We start from the raw sequence: 19,032 nt of genomic DNA, 5'->3' as shown, positions 1-19,032 counted from the left end.
ATCTTTTCAATTTCTGACACTTCCTCTATTGTTTCCTCCGTGGCTGTGTTAATTGCTGGGTCGGTGTTTTATTCAGGAGCCTACGTGTAGCCGTACCCACCCACCCCCTCCCGTTTTTCCTCGGGTGGGGGTGGGGTGGGTACGGCTACACGTGGGCTATTTATTCAGCTACAAAGACAGCAAGCTCAGAGTAAGGCAAAATAAATGTTACCTTGTTTATGCTCTTTATTTGTTTCTAAAACAGAACCGTGGTTGTTCTCGTGCAATAAATATAACTTCAAAATTGAAGCGGTGGGCGTTAGTCTTTTGAAGAAGAGCGGCGCACAACATACTACAACTACTTTGCCAACAATGATATGAGATGAGAACCAACAATCCTGGCCGAAACGGGTTTGTTTGGTTTTTGGTTTTGCTTTGTTTTGTTTTGTTTTTGTAGTTTTGTTTGTTTGTTTGTTTGTTTATTTTTTGCTGCCCTGAAACAATCTGACACTAGTATCGCGGTGATCAAACCTCGCATACCCTGGATACAAACTTCTGTAAGCAGGTACTCTATTTAGATATAACTATGTTGCTAATTTTAAAGGTTTTCACCACAAGAAGCCGAAATGCAACGTTTGATAAAATAAAACTGTGAGGTTATCTAAGTTTTTATACTGAATACAGTTTTTAAAAAAGTAAAAATATAATTGCATTTAGCCCGGAACGTCGTAAACATAAAACAAGTTACCTTGCTACTTTTAAAAATTGTTTGCAAACATATCTCTAAGGATAAATGCACGACCTCACCAGCTCTGCCGATTGAATTTATCGTGCTAAAATGAAGTTATTCAGTTCAGTTCAATTCATATTGAAATAAGCTATAATGCCATAAAAAAAGTCAACAACTTCTTTGAAAAGCAGTTCCATGTAAACCATATATCCTCTAAGACTGTGAGTTCTTTGATTACGACAATATGTAAATAAATTAATTCTACCGCAATACAGTGCCTCAGTCTCATGCACTCATGTAGACTTCGCATCGGCCTTGCGTTCTTTTTTCTAGCTAACTTCTTTGCTTGTCCGATCCGAGACTTGTCGATCTTGTCCGATCAAGTTTCCGACCGATACCGAAGAACTGCCGATCCATACCCGTGACTTCAGTGTTACAGTCGTCGCTATGGCCACAACCGCAATGAATTAAAACAAACTATATCTCGCGTCACGACACGGAACGTAAACACGTTCTGCAGCATCTGGCTTTCCAGTGTTTAAACTGGCAAAACTTGTGGAGAACTACCAACTTGCAAAAGTACGTGTCCCTGTCACTTTCAAAGCAGTTTGGGGATGATTTCTGAGTTGTTCTAGCCTTGCTTCGTGATTGTTCTGAAATTAATAATGAAAGTGAGTTATTTACTGTATTAATATCTCATGTCCAAAATCTGAAGACACAGGTCTTGACGTAGAAGATCTGAGGAATGCAATGAAAAAAGGTAGATTTTTGGTACAACACATGGGGACAAATGGTATCCCGTCAGTACGGTCTCCATCCCTGATTATGGCTACTGATTGAACCTACAATAGTTTAATGGCCTTAGCTCCCGCGAGTCTCCTGTAGCTCAGTGGTAGAGCATCCGAACTAGTAATCGGAAGTTCTTAGGTTCAACTCTTGATAGGAGCACTCGTATTTTCTTTTTCCTGGTATTCCTGCGCCACAGACTGAAAAAAATCGTCTATCGTTTATTCACTAGGCCTAAAACATTACCTAACATTTCTTTCAGTTGTATTTGGCAGGGATCAAACAGGGCGAAAATGAGAGGAGCCGGCGCTCACATCACTTAAATCTGTAAAACAATCTCACCTGTACTTTTTTTCGGGCACGCCCTAGTATTGCATTTCTCGTAGTGACGTGGCTTGTGTTCTATGATGCAGGCACGCGACGCTAAGCCAGTTTTCATGTCAGTACACTTTACCATACGAGTGCGTGTTCCTCCCCCACATGAAGTTGAACACTGTGAAAAAAGATACAGCTCGTTTTAACAACGGTTTGACTTAGAACGATGCCTTTTTAAACGGAAAGAAAACCCTTGCATGTTAACTTAGACGAGGCTGTTCAGGTTGACTTCGAAACAACAGGAATCTAGAGGTCATGCCAAGAGACATATCTAACCTGATTTTTCTCTGACCAACGACCCGTATATTTGGACGTTCTCTAAGTAAGCAGTGCCAAGAAGGTATAAAGCAGTAACGAGACACATTTATCTAGTTAAAGCAAGGGGCATAAGTCTATTAATTGTATTAAACCGTGGTCTAAGATAGACTTTAAGTTTTGGGTTTGTGAATGATACTTTGAAGTGCGACCATTCTATAAATCTCTCATTTGTTATCATAAATATATGCTTAGCGGCACATAAGACTATAACAAGTTCTAGCTGCCTTTTCTATAACTACAAAGGTTTTGCTAGGCGGGGTAACGAGTCCCACGCTCAATCTCCTAATATGAAGGGTCTAATGAAAGATATGAACAGTGATTTGTGAAGGCAGTGTTTATTGGTAGTGCAAGAACGCCAAAGTGTCTCTAACGTTTGCGTCTGTGGATGAAACTTTTAAGTTTGACCATTCTCATTGAAAATATTGAGCGGTAACTTCCAATGCCTCTGTATAAAGTTTCCCTATAGCCTTTGACTCTGTGAATGAAATCCTAAAGTGCAAGCATTCAAATAAGAGCGACTTTGCTTTAGTTCTGTAGTATTGTCTTTTATCCACTCACTTTTGTCCATACTCCTACTTTCCACTTCGCGCAAGGTGCCATGGTACATTTTCTGCGCTGAGCTGGTTTAAGCTTCTTGTCACAGAGAAGATGTGAGTTTGCGCAGTAGACGCGACGACTTTGATACCCTTGACCGCATGTTACTGAGCACTAAAAGTAAACAAGTAAGCAACGGTCCATCTTAAATTGGAAACGTTGGTTTCGTTTCCGATGAGTACAGCAGCTTTTAAAAGATATCGGTGCTCAAAGGTAGCTTTATTCCGCAAAGGATGTAAATGCTGCCAACCCATCCCCCACTTCAGCATTCTGTCGGGGTCTCTTACTAACCTATAACATGTTGCCTCATTCTCAGGCTGCCTCGTTCTCGAGACGCTAAAAAAACTATTCCAAGAACTTGAAAGAAATAGAAAGACGAAAAAGTGTTTTTCCGGTAACAATATCAGTGGCCACAATTCAGAATTTAACCCGCAACCTTGGAGGCAGAGACATAGATACAAGCAGAAAATAAACGCCGTTTTACTCGAACGCCTCTTTAATAAACAACCAATGGTGTTCTTGAGCTCTTCTGGTAGGAGTTGTGTAATCTTTACCTTACTCCAAGCAGTCACAGTCCACTTTTGACAGTCCAGTCCAACACATTGTTTCGTTCTCTGAAACTGTCTCACGAACTCATTCTCCTCATGATCTCCTCTTAGGTTGAATGGTAACGTAGTACTGGCCTGTGCAGAAAGAAATCGAACTATCACAGAACATAGTATAATGCACATCGATTACCGCACTGTTCCTTCAGTATTGGTTTTGGACCAGGGTGTAACCAAAGCGTAATGTATTAAATATTAGCATCCACATTTAAATTTTGCATTTATTCTCGTCTTTGAGAATGCCGTTTTCGATAGGTCTGACTGACATGTTGTTTGTTAATGGAGATTCAGTATATCAGCCGCTATGATCAATTCATGTTTCACGCCAAAAAGAGCATATCACAAATCTCCGCTCATTGGGGTGGGGGTGGGGGAGCAGGGATGGCGCAGTGGTGTGAGCACTAGCCTCCCAGCAATTTGGCCAGGGTTCGATTCCCGGTGTTGACGCCATATGTGGGTTGAGTTTGTTGTTGGTTCTCGTTCCTGCTCCGAGGGTTTTTCTGCGGGTACTCCGGTTTTCCTCCCTCCACAAAACCAACATACAAAATTCCATTCTACTAGAATGGAAACAGTGGAAGAAAGAGCCACTTTGTAGAAGCCACTGAAATTCCCATTCATTTATTAATTCATTTACTCATCTTTTTATATAAAATGGCGATCTTAGAGACCAATTGAAAGCGGAGTGATATGGACTGGTCTTGGTTATTATAATTTACCGTGGTTTGAGGAGGCACTGTAGTCTTAGGACAAGGTCCACTATTGCAATAGGTCCAGGACATTGGCACAGCTTTTGTGTCGCACTCTTCCTTCGAGTCTGTAGCGTCACAGGTTACTTTTCTTTTCTTGATGCCTTGACCACAGGACACCGAACACTAACAAAAGATTGAATGTGTTAAAATAATCAGAACAATGTTCTATTTGGGATACCATTCTATTTGGGGGAAATGTACTTAAAAGGGAATTGTAGCTCGAGGCTAAACCTCTCGCTACGACAACTCAGAGACCTATAAATGCAATGAAAGATACTCGACATCGAGCAAATTGCATCTGACAGGAGTCCATGCATCTGATTAACGAATGAAAACAGATGATCACGTGATCCCGTTCTAACTTCTTGTTTTGAGATCTGATTAGCTCATCACCTCGATCATTGTCTACTTTTCGTTTTGCATTCGTTTGTTGGTTTGTTTTGTGGATTCTGGACAGTCGTTAGCAAACATCTTTCTTTTAAGATTGTTTCACATCACAAGCCAAAACCTACCCTACAGACCAAAATGGACTATAGGTAAAGTCTATGCCCTATGTCAGACCGAGTCATCTCTAAACTATACCCTTTTGAGCCACACTTGTTAATACTCAAAAAGCTTTAACAAGGGAGTACGCACAGGCCCCCCCCTTCCAGCGGCCACCTATCGTCCTCCCCTGCTAGGGTGTTCTCTTGACTCGTTTCATCAAAGCTTTGACAAAATGCGATTTACAAGGTTTTTCTGTGCTGACTTCTTTTACCTTTGACCAGTTCCCTACAGTCCACGCCAAAGGACACGTTTCCTTGACACACGACTTGAGAACTGGCGGTTTCTCCCTTATCACTGCGCATGCCTCGTCTTTTAACGCCACTTGCTCATCATTTCCAGAGCTTCTTACACAAAGCACTGAACGAATGGAGATGCCTTTCCCACATGTCTTGGAACATTTCTGCCATGGTCCTTTCCACCATCTGAAGAAAGAACAACCAGCGGAGATTTGAAAAGATGTAGTTACATTATAAACAAATTCCAAAGACGATGGATGATCACAATTCTGGAACGACTCCAGTAGGATGTTGCAACCGCAAATGAACTGACTTCCGGCACAAAAGGATCCTTTTTCTCGCCCTCAGATTAAGCGGAGCACACGAAGTTGCCAAGCGGAAGAAAAAAAAGACTCATGAGCCAAACAGTAGTGCTCACAATAATTTTTGTCTGCCTCGTCCTTTCCTATTATCTCCAAAAATCTGAGCACCTGTAGCAGGCTATAGGTATGATTCGTATAGGGGAGCAGGGATGGCACAGTGGTGAGAGCACTCGTCTCCCAACAAGGTGGAATGGGTTCGATTCCCGGACTCGGCGTCATATGTGGGTTGCGTTTGTTGTTGGTTCTTCAACTTGCTCCGAGAGGTTTTCTCCGGGTACTCCGGCTTTTCCCTCCCCTTAAAAACCAACATTTCCAAATTCCAATTCGATCTGGAATATTGTCAAGCACTTTTATGCAACGATCCGTGCAGCTTGTGTCGCAACGGTACCACGAGATTGCGAGACAAGTTGCAAGAAAAATTTCCCAGCGCAACAGCGCCTTTAGTGTACGGCAATGCACAGACCACGCAAACAAATTCAATATTCTTTACTGGAATTCAATTTTTGCCATGCTAGAATAAATAAGAGCATGTTCGTGCTACATTACACAGCTACAAGAAGGCTTAGTTTACTTACGTGGGTGGGCATGGGTTTTCATTGCACGTTTTTTGTTTGTCATCGGGCCGTTGTATAGGTTTGCAGTATTTATCATCCACTGGCGTTCCACTTTCTTCGATACACTCTACTTCAGCTCGTGTGGTACCTGGAAATTTAAAAGGGAGTGGCTTTGTTATTCCAGAGACGATTGCAATTTCGCAAAGGCTGGACTGATTTTGGGAAGTCTGCGGTTGCTGACAAGCAAGAATTTGGGGAAGGGAGAGAAGTGGGCCAGTTACCCCTTTAGCTCTTCTTGTTCCAATTGCGTCCTATTCTAAAGGATTTTTCTGCGTTACCCCCTCCCCGCTTTACACCAAGCCTTCGCCTAGTTTCGTGTAAGCCAAAAAATCTCAGAGTCACAGTCAAAGCTCCTCATGGATTAGGAACCCTTTGTTTCGGAATTGGAAGTTAAAAAAGTCGGGCACATCTTAATCTCATGCAGTTAGTAAAAAAGAAACCACACTGAGATTTGTATTGTTTGAAACTGTGAATCCTTTCAAGGAAATCTCCCTGTTTAATCTCATTAGTTTGGTATAGGTCAGGATTGAACCTGAGGAGCATGGCTGGTTTCACAAGCCTGCTTGAAAACTAGCGTATACAGTCACCTGATCTTTACTCCGATTATTTTCGCTTACCTACTCCACAGGTAGCGGAACAAGTCGACCAATCCCTGTACCTCCAACTGAACACGAGTTTGTGGGTGACTGTCTGGTTCTTAGGAATCGTATACTCGATGTTAACTCCAGGATTTTTGGTTTGAAACAAGAGCTAAGAGGAAACAAGAATAAGTGTTACATGGTGGCAACATCTCAGCTGTCGGAAACCCTTCCTGAAAATGACAAAAGACAAGTTTCCATCGCCTTGTAACCAGTCGTAATTGGCGCGCAATCAAATGCAACGTCACTGGTTACAGGGGCGCAATCGCCTTCGGCCCAAAGCCTTCGACACAAAATCAGTGCACTCGACAAGCTCGCTGAGGGCCCGCTGGGCGGGTCTCCAACAAGCTACAGGCTTATATGCTAAGCGAACAGTAAAGCCAAGAGTTCTAAGTTTTAAGCAAAGGTGCTTAACAGTGAAAACAGTTTTCGTCGATCTGGGCTTAGATGGCTGGCTGATGTGCAAGAAAGGGGAAATCTTGCTTTTTAGCGAAAGTTGCAATAAAATTTGCGTTGGTTTATAAATCCCTAAAAGAGCAACCCTCCGAAATCCGAAGACCTAAAACCAATACCATTTCCGTCTAGCACGCGTTGAGAAGAATAGCAGTGGAATGTGATTGGTGATCTTGATTTGTCGGTGAGGCAGTGTCGGAGGCGAATCGTATGTGTATTTTGAGGCCAAAATTTTGATTGCCATGACGGCTTCTTTAAAGGTGTCGGCCTGCCTTGATAAAAATCTAAGTATTGTACTCTAACAGATTTTTGGAATCAGACTTACTCTCATTTCACGAGTCGGCCGTAAATTACATTTCAAAATGCACTTTCTATTCGCCCTCAAATACAGTCGGGCCGGCAACCGAGTCATAACACGTAAACCGACTTTGATTTATCAGTTTTCGGAGCCTGTATCTCAATTTTTCTCTGTGATTTCCAAATCTGAAAGTACAAAAGATTGTGACTATCTGCTGTCTCAGTCATTTACGACCTACCATTATATGTAATTCATCATTTGTCGGCCCCACTGCCTCAAACGTTTCTCTGTTATGTCTCCGTCTGTAGAAAACAGTGGTGCCGCCTGCTGTGTATTCACCGCTCTGTTGAATGTACCAATCACCGTTCAGATACCATTTACCGCTGGACGATCGCAGGGCTAAGTAGTTAGGCGCGCCCCTAACTTCCTCTACTCGTATGTTCCTGGCTCCTGCTGGGATAACTTTCGTCTCTACGTATCCTAAGTAGAAAAAAACAAAACTCTTTGGTAGAGTTCCCACGTCCCTGTAATTTTTACGAACGTTTTTTTTTTTTTTTTTGCGTAAATTCAATACTAGACAATGTATGGACGACTTAAAAAGTTGAACCATGCTCAAAGTTCGTAAAAGTTTCTCCCCAGTGGAATCAACCATTAGTTATCATGAATCACATGTTTTTCCCTTTTGGAATCACCTGTAATCAAAGCCGATCGTCGTTAGTTTGCAGCTGTTTTTCGGCCTTGCCATCGCGTCCGTGGTGTTCATGATCATGGGCCGAGATCCTCATAAGATATTGTGTTGAATGGGTTATACAGTGGACTATTCAACTGAGGGATTTCTGTCAAAAACGCAAATGGCGAACTTATCTGCTTATCATGCACAAATCTAAAACAGTACATGTAGCCATTGACAGGGATGGGAAAACGCAGATAAACCAACTAAGGATTGTTTGTGGTGTCTTGATCGCGACTGGTCAGCAATTGTGGTACGATTTGTCCAGTTTTCAGGAAAGGGCACAATTCCAGCTCGTAGGGGGGCCTCATTTTTTCTATTTTTCTATATTACCACTGAGCAGGCGATTGCACATACACATGCATAAATGATCGGTGTTGTTGGTCCTTACCTATTCCAGTTCTCTGGTCAAACGTTGACGTGACGGTCTCACACGCCGTACCGTCCCCTCGACACACGCCACATTTGTCTTCCTTGGCGCTGGAATGAAGGACGTTATCACAACCAACATGCTGACGAAAAAGAAACGAGAGACCAAAAACTTGAAGTGATGTTCAATAGACTGGAATTGGAAAAGTAAAATAGAATGATTACTTAATCACAAACCTCGCATTTGCCGTTGATGCAAACGTCGCGCTTTCCAGGAGCACAAGGCGTCCCATCATGCACCTGATCAGACAACTTCTTGGAGAAGTACAATCCAAACAGGCCTTTAGGTGTACAGTGCAGTTCGCACGGAGAGACTTTAAAGAACAATAACATGGGTACATTGAGTTACAATTATTAAACACAGAGCCTCACAAAACTAGGGAGCATAGACCTTTTTCATAAATGGCGGCCGATAAATTATTCTTTTGTTTTCATGAAAATTAGCCTTACTAGCCTCGTCAGCAAGTGCAAAATTCAAAAGAATTTTTACTCTGAAACGAGGTTAGTAGGGCTAATTAACATATATTGAAAAGAATAATAAATCGGCCGCCATTAATGAAAAAGGTCTATTGGTTCAGAAACACTGTTTCTTCTATGGTGGGACGGTGCCCCAACTGCGACACATACGTTGCGGATGCAAAGGTTGCGTCAGCGTTGCAACAATGTTTTAAACTTACTTAGGGGCCTGACTGATTGAACTCGGAAAAACGGTCGCAGAAATATTACTTCATCGTATGTGGCTTCACTGTAAAGCTTATGATTTGGAAGCAAAGTTTGCGAGAAAGAGGAACTACGATACTCATCACTACATACCTTGAGAGTAGCGCGGTTTCCATTTCCACTGCCTGTTGCTTACGCGTTTATTGTCAAATCGCGAACATTGCAACTCACGAAAGCCCACGCTTCCCTCCGGACATGGCTGTGAGAAAGACAGAACAGGATGCTTAACTTAACGGCACATCTCAATGAAAACGCGTTCTGAATAACAGGAATGTGGCAAAGAGTCACATGAAGTTTAATTGGATCGCTTTACCTGTGTGTTGCATAGTTTATACTTCTTCCATTCGCCAATACAGTATTTTCCGCCGTGAGCAGGCCTGAAAGAAAGAAAGAAAGAAAGAAAGAAGACTTCTAAAGATTAAACTCCGGATCAAACTCAACTTCGTTGTTACGTCCTCTCATCTAGTAACGCTCTAACAGAGAGAGAATTCGAAACTAAGGTGCGAACAAATAGGTTCTTAAACTAACGTTTCCATGGAAATAGGCTTGCTTTTATAATGCACAGCTTGTAAACTGCTAGTGTAAAATCTTTATTAAAATTGACCCCTGGCTAAAAGTTGGGAACATGAATTGTTATGGGGAAAAAAAAACGCAGGAAAATCCGGCTATCAAATCCAACCATTCCAATTCGTATTCATTTCACGGGATGGGAGAGATTTTATGGAAAAAACATATATTTTTATGGTGAGGGTCACAATGCGTTTGCTGGAGAAGCAAATTTTGTTTTCAAGACGCATAAATGTTTCTGACTTAATTGCGCAAACAGGAAAACATTTAAATAGATCATATTTCCGCAATAACGTTTGCCCTATTGTGGAGTGTCATGTTTAATAGAGACCTTTAAGTATAAGTTCGAGTACGAGGACGAGATTTTCCAATAGGGAAGAGCGCACGCAAGTCAACCACTGTCATTTTGGCGGGAAAACTAAACACCCGTCGTCCTTTTGCTACGAGGTTTCGTGAGTCGGAAAGGCGTTGTGGCGAAAACAAGTCCTCGAAACGTAGGAGATTTCGTCTTTTTGGAATCACAAAAGGGATTAGTTATTGTCATTCAAAACAACTGCCTCAAGTTCATCGATCACTGGGATATATCAAACTTGAAGTTCTCGTATTCGAAATCGTACTAACACTATAAGCTAAAAATCTCTAATATTTCCTAGGACTTCAACCTGAGACCTCCGTATTAAGGGTGTGCGCCAAACGAGAAAACAAGGAAGTGTTTTCGCTACAATGTGTACTCGTTTGCGCGGGCCTGAAAAGTTAATGTTCAATTTGTGATGCCTGATTTATTGGACTAAAGGTTCGTTACGCAAACTACTGGGCTCATCAGTCAGTAACAGGACCTATAATCGGAGACGGAGACCGTAAGCGTTGGGCCCAGGCAAACCCATGTGTTTTACTAAAAAATCTATTTTTAGAAAAAATGGCGCCACTCTTCAGGTCATAAACCCGCGCGGATATACGCAAATTTGTGTGGGGCTACTGGAAAATGGAAGAGAAAGTCCAGTTCGATCTCGGGTTTTATCAAAGACTTTTGAATGCCAAAATAACATTCCTGATTATGGCTCCTCAGTAATTATGTCACAGAATGTATTTTATTTTCTATCATCACCGTTATCATTGTGTAACGTACCGTGGATTATCACAGTGCCTCTCCGTGAAAGAAACCCCTGCGCCGCAGGTCCGTGAACACTCACTGTAGTTTCTCCAGGGACCCCATCCCCCATCAACACTGTCTGGAATCATTCCTCTCTCTATGCAGCTGCCCTTGTAACACCACTGTAAACACAAGAAACAAACAACGTGTCTTGGAATACGTTAGAGAACAATTAAATTGCGTGTGTTAAAGGAATTACATTTAAGGGGACATTTTGGATGAAATTTGGAAGAAAGTGTAGGGAGTTTAAAGAAAATTGTAGAAAAAAATATGAACGCCTGGCGATGGATCTGCGAGGATGTAGCAGTTCAACACTTTGCATTGTTCCTAGCATTAATAAGTACAGTACCTTGTTGTCACCACACCTTGTTCCATCAGCTGCTGGTTCCAGCTTGGAGTGACACGCCCTTCCAACTCGACACCACAATCGATTACAGATGTCCTACAGCATGGTTTAGAGAACAAAATGACAAATTAAATTGCATTTGTTAGGATTTAAAAACGGCAAGCAGAAAAGGGGAGATCGCTCATTGTCCCTTACGTACCGTCATGCCAGTACAATGAAAAGAGGAAGGGCCGTACTGGAGGCGGCATTGGTGGTCAGCGTCGTATATCACCCCCGGAAGCATTGTGGGAAACTTAAAGTCTTGTTTTGCAGGTTCATCATTGAGACAACGGCCCCATCCTTTGCTGGAACGAACGAGAAGCCATGATCAAGTTATAAACTGATTGAAGTTGTAAATTTTGAAGGACATCATATACGCTCCAAGACACTCGCTAACTTTTCCCTACTCACAACATCCAGGATTAACTAAAACTTTAAACAACTTCTTAAAAACATTTCCGTAAAAGAGATTTAGCCGTTCTATTCGTTTAAGAATTCAATAACAGCGTAAAATTTAACTCTATTTGCGGGGAGAAGGAGTCTTTGAAACAAATGAAACGGAAGCGTTAGTGGTTTTGGGCCTTCGAAAAAAACTGGCCCTGCCCGGTTGAAAAGTACGAAAATCACGCTTTAGCCCAGCATAAGAGAGCGTGAGAATGGCTGAGCAGAACTGGAGTTTGTCTCTCTATGTAAAACATACTGCAAGGGCCTTTTTTTCAAGATATTCTTAACGTAGAGAAGGCTAATCAGCGGTAAAGCTCTTTGGTTTACGCAATAGCTTACTTTAAAAAACGTCTGACATAGTTTCTGCTGCATGAGGACCATAACTGTTGTCTACCAGAAGCTTCCAACTTGGGAGACATTAAAAAAGGTTTGTCTTGGTTCCATCTGCACTCGTTCTCTTCACCATCGTGTAGCATTCCAAAGCTAAATCAGAAACGGAAGAAAATATAAGTATTAGCATTAAAGGAAGCAGGTCCTGACTGACTTTATCAGAAATTCGATAAATAGCTTACATTCAACAGTAACTGAAGTAGAGTACAAACGCGTTGGAACAACAAGCAGGCATAAATCAGCATTTCCATGGAAACATGCAATGGTTGTATGCTTACATTTCACGTTTCCATTTCGTTACATGAAAAGTCCTCGGGGGCAGAAATCTGGGATAAGAGAGAGACTTAGAATTGCGTTTACAAAAACGGCAAACATGCGATTCGCGTTTTTTGTTTTCCTGAATAAATTAGTACATTGATGACACAGTGCAAAATAATTCTGGCCTTTGATGCTAACGCAAAACGACTCAATTACTCTGGAAAACTGAAAACAGTTAGGAGCAAATGTATGATAAACATGGTCACGTGGTCATTTCTGCCGATTGCCATAAACGTAATTCATAATCTCTCTAATATCTACAAGAACGCCGGGAAGCTGAGATCCACTGCTGCTCCTGCCTCGTTCTCAGTCCCTCGCTCGGAACTGTAGCGGACGGTAGCGGGTGCGCGGGGAAAGACGGGAAAGGCAGAAAAGGTCATCGCTTCGCTTTTCTTCTTCCCATAGGCCCGCTATCTGGTCGTTCCCATGCTCCGAAGGTTTGCGCGCTCATTCTTCTTCCCAAAAAAGGGAGTAGACAACAGAGGAGGCAGCTGCCGCCTCCCCACCCCCCCCCCCCCTCCCAATCAATCCTCTCTCCTCTAAACCGTGCTTCTCTCCGTGCATATGTGAACGAAAAAAGGCTTAAAATCGTTTTAGATGACGAAAAAACATAGTATAGATAACTTCAAGGGAAAAAATAATTTTTCTTATCCGTAAAAAGAACCGTGAGATAAAATGCTGCATTATAATTTTCTTGGCTACCTAGGATTCATCCTACAAATTATGCCACTGATTAACAATTTCCTACTTTTAGGAGACCGCCAGGAACTGAAAATTCTCCGATACCTATAATCATGTAGTATGCCAGAAAATCTACGAGCGCGCGAAATACTTTATGGGTGCATTCTTAGTTTCACATGGAATTCTAAAGTACAACAGTCCTGAACAGCAAAGAAAACCTTTAGTTGCGGGCTAAGGTTATGAGTTGTGCTGCAATTTTACTTCCGGCGCAAAGCAGATTTCTTCGAGTACAAGAAACACACACGAAATTGTAAATAAAACAGATACCCAAACGTTTCTTCTTTGAACGGATTTTAGAATTCACAAACCGAATAGTGCGCAAACGTGGTCAGTAAGGCACGGCGGAAAAACCGCTGATTGGCTGCTCATTTCGCGGGTATTTTTACTATCCGCTGACCTGTCCGCACCGGCTCAACAAAGCTTGAAAAATTACGAACTTTTCACTACTATAACTCAACAGATACGGCAAGCAATGCAAAAGTAATTCAATATTCATGAAATAGGATTCCTCGAAAAGGAGTATCGCAGTTTTCATAACTTTGGCAGTAAATTAAAGGCCTCTTTTCTTTGTCGAAACACGCGACCTTACTTGACTGAACGTCAGGTTCTCGACGGTGAGCGCACAACACAAAATTTAAAAACTTAAGAATGTTTTGGAATACTTAAGGCTATAAAATGAGGTACACAAACGTTAAGAACAGGGGAACAAAATACTGAAGGCGAAAAAAAATCGCGAAAGGCGAACATACACATTTTCGCATTTCTTTCCGTCGGTGAGCTCGAGGCACGTCGTCGACAATACATGTATGGCCGTCGTGCAAGCCATCTCAGTTGATCTGAGATCTGAACAATGCAGCAGCTTGAGAAATCACCATACCCATTACTAGTTCAAATTAACAGCAAGAAAAAATAACGTTCAATAAACCTTTTACTCTTCCGCGACAATTTGCGGCTCCAGCATGACCTTCGATTGTGCGACGTCCATTTTAAGCCCGGGAAATTGATGCCGCGGGGTGCCGCGGGTGTTTACATTTTTCCCGCCACAATCGCCGGGGGTAACCGTCGCTAATTTTAAAAAAGCCGGCAAAACAGCCCTTTAAATCCGACTGTCCGACCATGTAGGATTTTTAACTTACGTTATGGGTTAAATAAGCGAGCTGTAAATACCCAATTTCAAATGGAAAATTTGTGCGAGTTCAGCCCCCGCTTCCGAAGCGATTATGACCAGTGTTCTGGTACACTTAGCCTAATAACTGTTTTTTGTTTTTTTCAAATGAGTTCAATAACCACACAAACAGTTCAAAAACCACACATCAGTTCAGTGACAGTAGACCTCAATGGTAAGATTAACTATAGGTGAAGTGTTTTTTATTTCATTTGGACATGTAGGAAGAGAGGAAGGGGAAGGGTGGGGGGGGGGGGGGGGAGAAGGGGTTTGGGGTCAATGAAAAATCAAAAGTTCAATAACCACACCATCAGTTCAATAAACACACACCAGTTCAGTGACAGTAGACTTCAGTTGTAAGAACAACTATAGAAGGAGTGTTTTTTTATTTCTTGCCACAAGTAGGAGGAGAGGGGTGAGGGCCTTACGGGGGAAAGGTCCATATTTAGGGCAGGCAGAAAGTCGGAATAAACGAAATAGAATCTATATATTCACATATAATGGTAACAGGCTTCCACGGACGTATTTAAAAATCCATTGTCCATTTATCCATTGCTTGTCATTGTAATCATGTTTAGCATCAGCTGTCTAATTATGTAGCTACTTCTTGTACTTGGCTGCTCTTCCTGCTCTTCTGTCTTGCTTGTGCATCAGACCAATGGAGCAAAAACTGAACAAACCCGAAGCGCAAACGAACGAACCAGCGGAAACCCCAGCGAACGAAGAACCGAGCCAGCGAACGGATAGCCGAATGACCGAGTTAACGACCAAACGGTCCATCGAACGCACACCGGCGAAAACGAGCGAACGAGAAACCGAGCGAACGAACCAGCGAAAGTAGATGAACAGCTGAACGACCGAGTGGACAGTTCCCCTGCCTCCAGTCATTAAAAGTTAACCGAGGTTTTCATCTCGCTCTTGAAGAGTGGTTTTAAAGCCTAATTTCAAGCTAAAAGTAAAGAAAAGTCTAAGTCAAAACTGAGAGCAAAAAAATCTTTTGGAAGAATTTTTGCCGATTAGTAATTAAACTTGAATTAAAGTTTTTGTTAATCCAGGATTAGCTTAATCGGGCTTTGAACAACTGGGCCCTGATGAATAGACATTAATTCTCAAGTGGACCAAATACAAAATGTAGGTTACGAACATCATTACTTTGATGGAACTTTTGTCGATATTCTATTTATTTCATTTACAAAATTCAATCCACATATATTTTGTATGTACAAAGGAAAAGAACGTAGTTTTCACACGATACTTGAAACTTAACTATAAATGTAACTGAACTGCAAAAAAGTCTGTTCTCAGGTCAGAAAAAATTGCAAAGGATTACATTTCAAAACTCTTTAAAATCATGAAAATCAACAACAACAAATTTAAAGCGAGTGTATCTATCGCATCAGATTCTTTTGCGCGCCATTGCAAAATGTATTTTATAAAAGAACATAACGCAACAACACAAGCTAGCTAAGAAAATATATCCCGTCGAAAAATGAAACGACTCACTGATACCCGGGATAAACATAGGTTGGCTGCGCTTTTTAGAAATTCACAACATGCACTAAGTATTAAAATGAAGCTTACAGTGTCGATTTCGTCGCTTAAGCTTATATTTAGATGGTGAACAAAACGGCTGGACAAGTTGACAAAAAAAAACTAGGTTTACCTTTCAATTCTTCTGTGTCAAGTCATCTGTACACCAGTAGCTGGAGCAGAAAAAATAAATCATGCAGAGTATAGTTAATCAAACACGTGCTCCGCTTGGCGTTGAATGAACTGTACACGACAGCAGAACAACGGCTCCAACCGACAAAAGAAAAATGACGCTCGCAAAAAGCGACAAAACCAGGATATGACTTGCAACATACTTACTTCTGCTTAATCCGCATTCACTACGAAAAGTAGAAGTTTCCAGATGGGGAAAATCCACGGTAATCCTCGCAGTTCGACGCGGTAGCTTGCGATGTCTACACCTTTTCGAACTCATATGCACCCGCACATGGTCAGCGGAAAGTCTTAGAGCATGCGCTAGGTCAACGGATATTTCAGCCAATCAGCGGTTTTTCCGCCGTGCCGGTCAGTAATAGTTTCATGTTCAAAATTTCGCGATACTCAATATGTCACTTACGAAATTGAGAAGCGTACACCTCTCCTAACAAAACGTTTCATTGTGAGCACAAGAACACTGAATGACCACTTTTCATTTGTGTTAGACTCAAATACGTCCATCGATTGGGTTCAATAATTAGTCAAATAATGGTCCAAAAATTGGTCCAAGGGTGCAATGGTCCATTCCATCTTTTCCCTTATGCCATGCAGATTCGATTCTTGTCTATAACTGGCAACATATCAATGAGCCTTTGATCAAGCAAGAAGTGTCTTCACACTCCCTTTTGGTCGATTAATTTTCGTGGTGTTATTTGCGCAAACACGTTAAAGTAAGGCCTACGAGAAAATATAAGCTTTTGTGCGATTTTTCTACCAGTACACAACCAGTATTTTCAGTTTAGGGAAGGGGCTTCAAAAGATAACAAGTTAATTCTTTGGTGAAAGAGCATTCATTGAATAAACGGCATTGAGATATAACGTTTCCGGGATGTCGGCTGTCGATAGATAGATCATTGCTGCTCATGTATGTTAAGTTATCTCTGCAGTTATCAAACGCACGTTAATCTTTTAATGTCATTTAAATCAATAAGTGTCGTCAGTTTTAGTAAAGCACTTAAAACACAGACAAACTGTCTGAGCAATTGCATATAATCCCCAAAATTAATCAAACGCACTCTATTGACAAAGATTTCGCTGGATTTTGTCAAGCCTGTAACTATCCAGTACTCTAGTGTCTCATACCCCAAGCGCTTTTAGCACGCGAAGATGAAAATATCAAATGGATTATCGAAGGGAAAGGAAACCACTGTTAGCTTTACTTAGACACCACGGCGAAACTTGAAAAAGTTGGACCAACACATTCAATGTTTTCAGTCATTTCTTTCCTTTGTGATTCATAATCAAGGACAAAGACACTTTTTAATAGCACCCGAACACTAATATTACTAGTAACTTTTAACAACACTACACCTAAAAAAAACTGACATTGGCATTTTAAAATCCAAGAAGGATTAGTACACATAAATCCTCTCCGGATATCAGATCATAGCAAACCGTGCCGTTTACGTACATTTTAAGGAAATGATTTGGCAATCACTTCCACTTACGCAATCACATTTTATAACTTGTATGGAGGCCATTATGTGAGTATTTGGGATTTTACGCTGAGGTATTTCTTCACGCAATGCCAGAGAGAACGAAATAACACCCGAGTGAATAGCCTCTAAGAATACCAGCTAGTGCCATCTCTGACAGCACAACGAGATAATGTATCTTGGCGGGTCGAATTGGTAGAGGCAACAGCAAGCGATTTTGTCTTTGCTTTTAACATGACACGATCAGTTAACCATTTTAAGTACAAGACTCAATCCGAAGAATGTATTTATAGCTTTTGAGTCTGTCTTGATCTGCCTTTGAAATCTCAAAGCGAAAGCCGACACATTGAACAAGTACCGTTACCGGCTTTTTTTTTTTTTTTTTTTTTGGGGGGGGGGGGGGGGAGGAGGGAACTGCCCATGGCTGTAAAGGTCGTAAATTACAAGGTGGTTGTAATTCTCGAGTCTCAGATATGAGCTTTTCAGCACTTGTTTCTTGTAGACGTACTTACGTCCCAATATTTTGCAAAGTCCAAGTTTTTTTAATTCTACAAAATTCGGCAACAATTGGGGGTCAAAGGTTAATAGAGATACAAGCCATGATAATGCGGCCTCTTTGCACTTGTTTCTTGTAGACGTACTTACGTCCCAATATTTTGCAAAGTCCAAGTTTTTTTAAATTCTACAAAATTTGGCAACAGTTGGGAGTCAAAGGTTAATAGAGATACAAGCTCTGATAATGCGGCCTCTTTGGACTTAGGCGTCCCTCAGGCGCCTTCCCACCTTTTTTATCATGGCGTCCGTTATAACTTTAATAAGGACCTGCTAAATCCTGATAATATGATCGAATTATCTTTAACCTTTGCAGCAAACTGATACCATGTAGAAGAAAAAATCCTTTAACATCTGTTCGTGATAAAGCCAAGTTTCACATAGAAAACTCATTTGAAAGATAAGGAAGATGCCCTATGAAAGATCTCTTTTAATTGTAGTATTTTTGATTTGATAAAACTGTGTACTTTAGGAGCAAAGCAGTACTAGTTTGGTTTAGTTTGCAAGCAAGTTGGTCGGTTGCGAAGACTTTTTAATCTCGTTTTTTAAGTCCTCGAGTTAATTGGATGTCATAAATAGTTCACTTTAGAAAATTTGGCTCGACACCTTAACAGATAAAGGAACAAATTATTGTCACACATACATATACATGTAAGTTGGTAAAAAGAGAGTAAGTGACTCCGCCTGGCCAAGCGCGCTGATTTATAACAGATGATTGTTGAAGGTCTGGTGGGGAAGGGTGGGGGTAAGGGGGGTGAGGGGGGGGGGGAGAAGGCAAAATGGGTCCCTCATAAGGAAGGGACATTGAGGGGAGGTCAGGGGAAATTGCGGGGTTCTAGATAGCGTACCTTGACCCCATCTAAACAGATTTGATAATCCCGTTACTACCCTTAACAACAAGTATTGAACGCAAATTCAAAGTAGCTGGAAGGGATGTCGAAAATGTCATCTGCTTTTT

The 19,032-nt window shown here is 41.5% G+C and overlaps 1 protein-coding gene across 4 annotated transcripts in view; it reads right to left on the bottom strand.

The window, feature by feature from the left end:
• Positions 1–207: 207 nt before the first annotated feature.
• Positions 208–19,032, bottom strand: part of LOC146459795 (A disintegrin and metalloproteinase with thrombospondin motifs 7-like) — a 35,315-nt gene continuing 16,490 nt past the window's right edge. For all 4 annotated transcript variants that reach the window (XM_085088871.1, XM_085088869.1, XM_085088870.1 and 1 more), the window contains exons 10-26: positions 12,048–12,191; positions 11,425–11,569; positions 11,229–11,321; positions 10,856–11,001; positions 9,476–9,539; positions 9,256–9,361; positions 8,620–8,756; positions 8,405–8,525; positions 7,522–7,763; positions 6,512–6,644; positions 5,856–5,982; positions 4,894–5,104; positions 4,104–4,259; positions 3,337–3,465; positions 2,747–2,896; positions 1,838–1,988; positions 208–1,362 (exon numbers count right to left, since the gene is read on the bottom strand). In XM_085088871.1, coding sequence (XP_084944997.1) covers positions 1,199–1,362; positions 1,838–1,988; positions 2,747–2,896; positions 3,337–3,465; positions 4,104–4,259; positions 4,894–5,104; positions 5,856–5,982; positions 6,512–6,644; positions 7,522–7,763; positions 8,405–8,525; positions 8,620–8,756; positions 9,256–9,361; positions 9,476–9,539; positions 10,856–11,001; positions 11,229–11,321; positions 11,425–11,569; positions 12,048–12,191 — 2,419 coding nt within the window. In that variant the 3' untranslated portion in view covers positions 208–1,198. The remainder of the gene's footprint in view (positions 1,363–1,837; positions 1,989–2,746; positions 2,897–3,336; positions 3,466–4,103; positions 4,260–4,893; positions 5,105–5,855; positions 5,983–6,511; positions 6,645–7,521; positions 7,764–8,404; positions 8,526–8,619; positions 8,757–9,255; positions 9,362–9,475; positions 9,540–10,855; positions 11,002–11,228; positions 11,322–11,424; positions 11,570–12,047; positions 12,192–19,032) is intronic.

Source organism: Pavona decussata, unplaced genomic scaffold, assembly GCF_977016875.1.
Source record: "Pavona decussata unplaced genomic scaffold, jaPavDecu1.1 SCAFFOLD_216, whole genome shotgun sequence".
NCBI classification, from domain to species: domain Eukaryota; kingdom Metazoa; phylum Cnidaria; class Anthozoa; order Scleractinia; family Agariciidae; genus Pavona; species Pavona decussata.
This window is presented reverse-complemented; position numbering and strand designations above follow the sequence as displayed.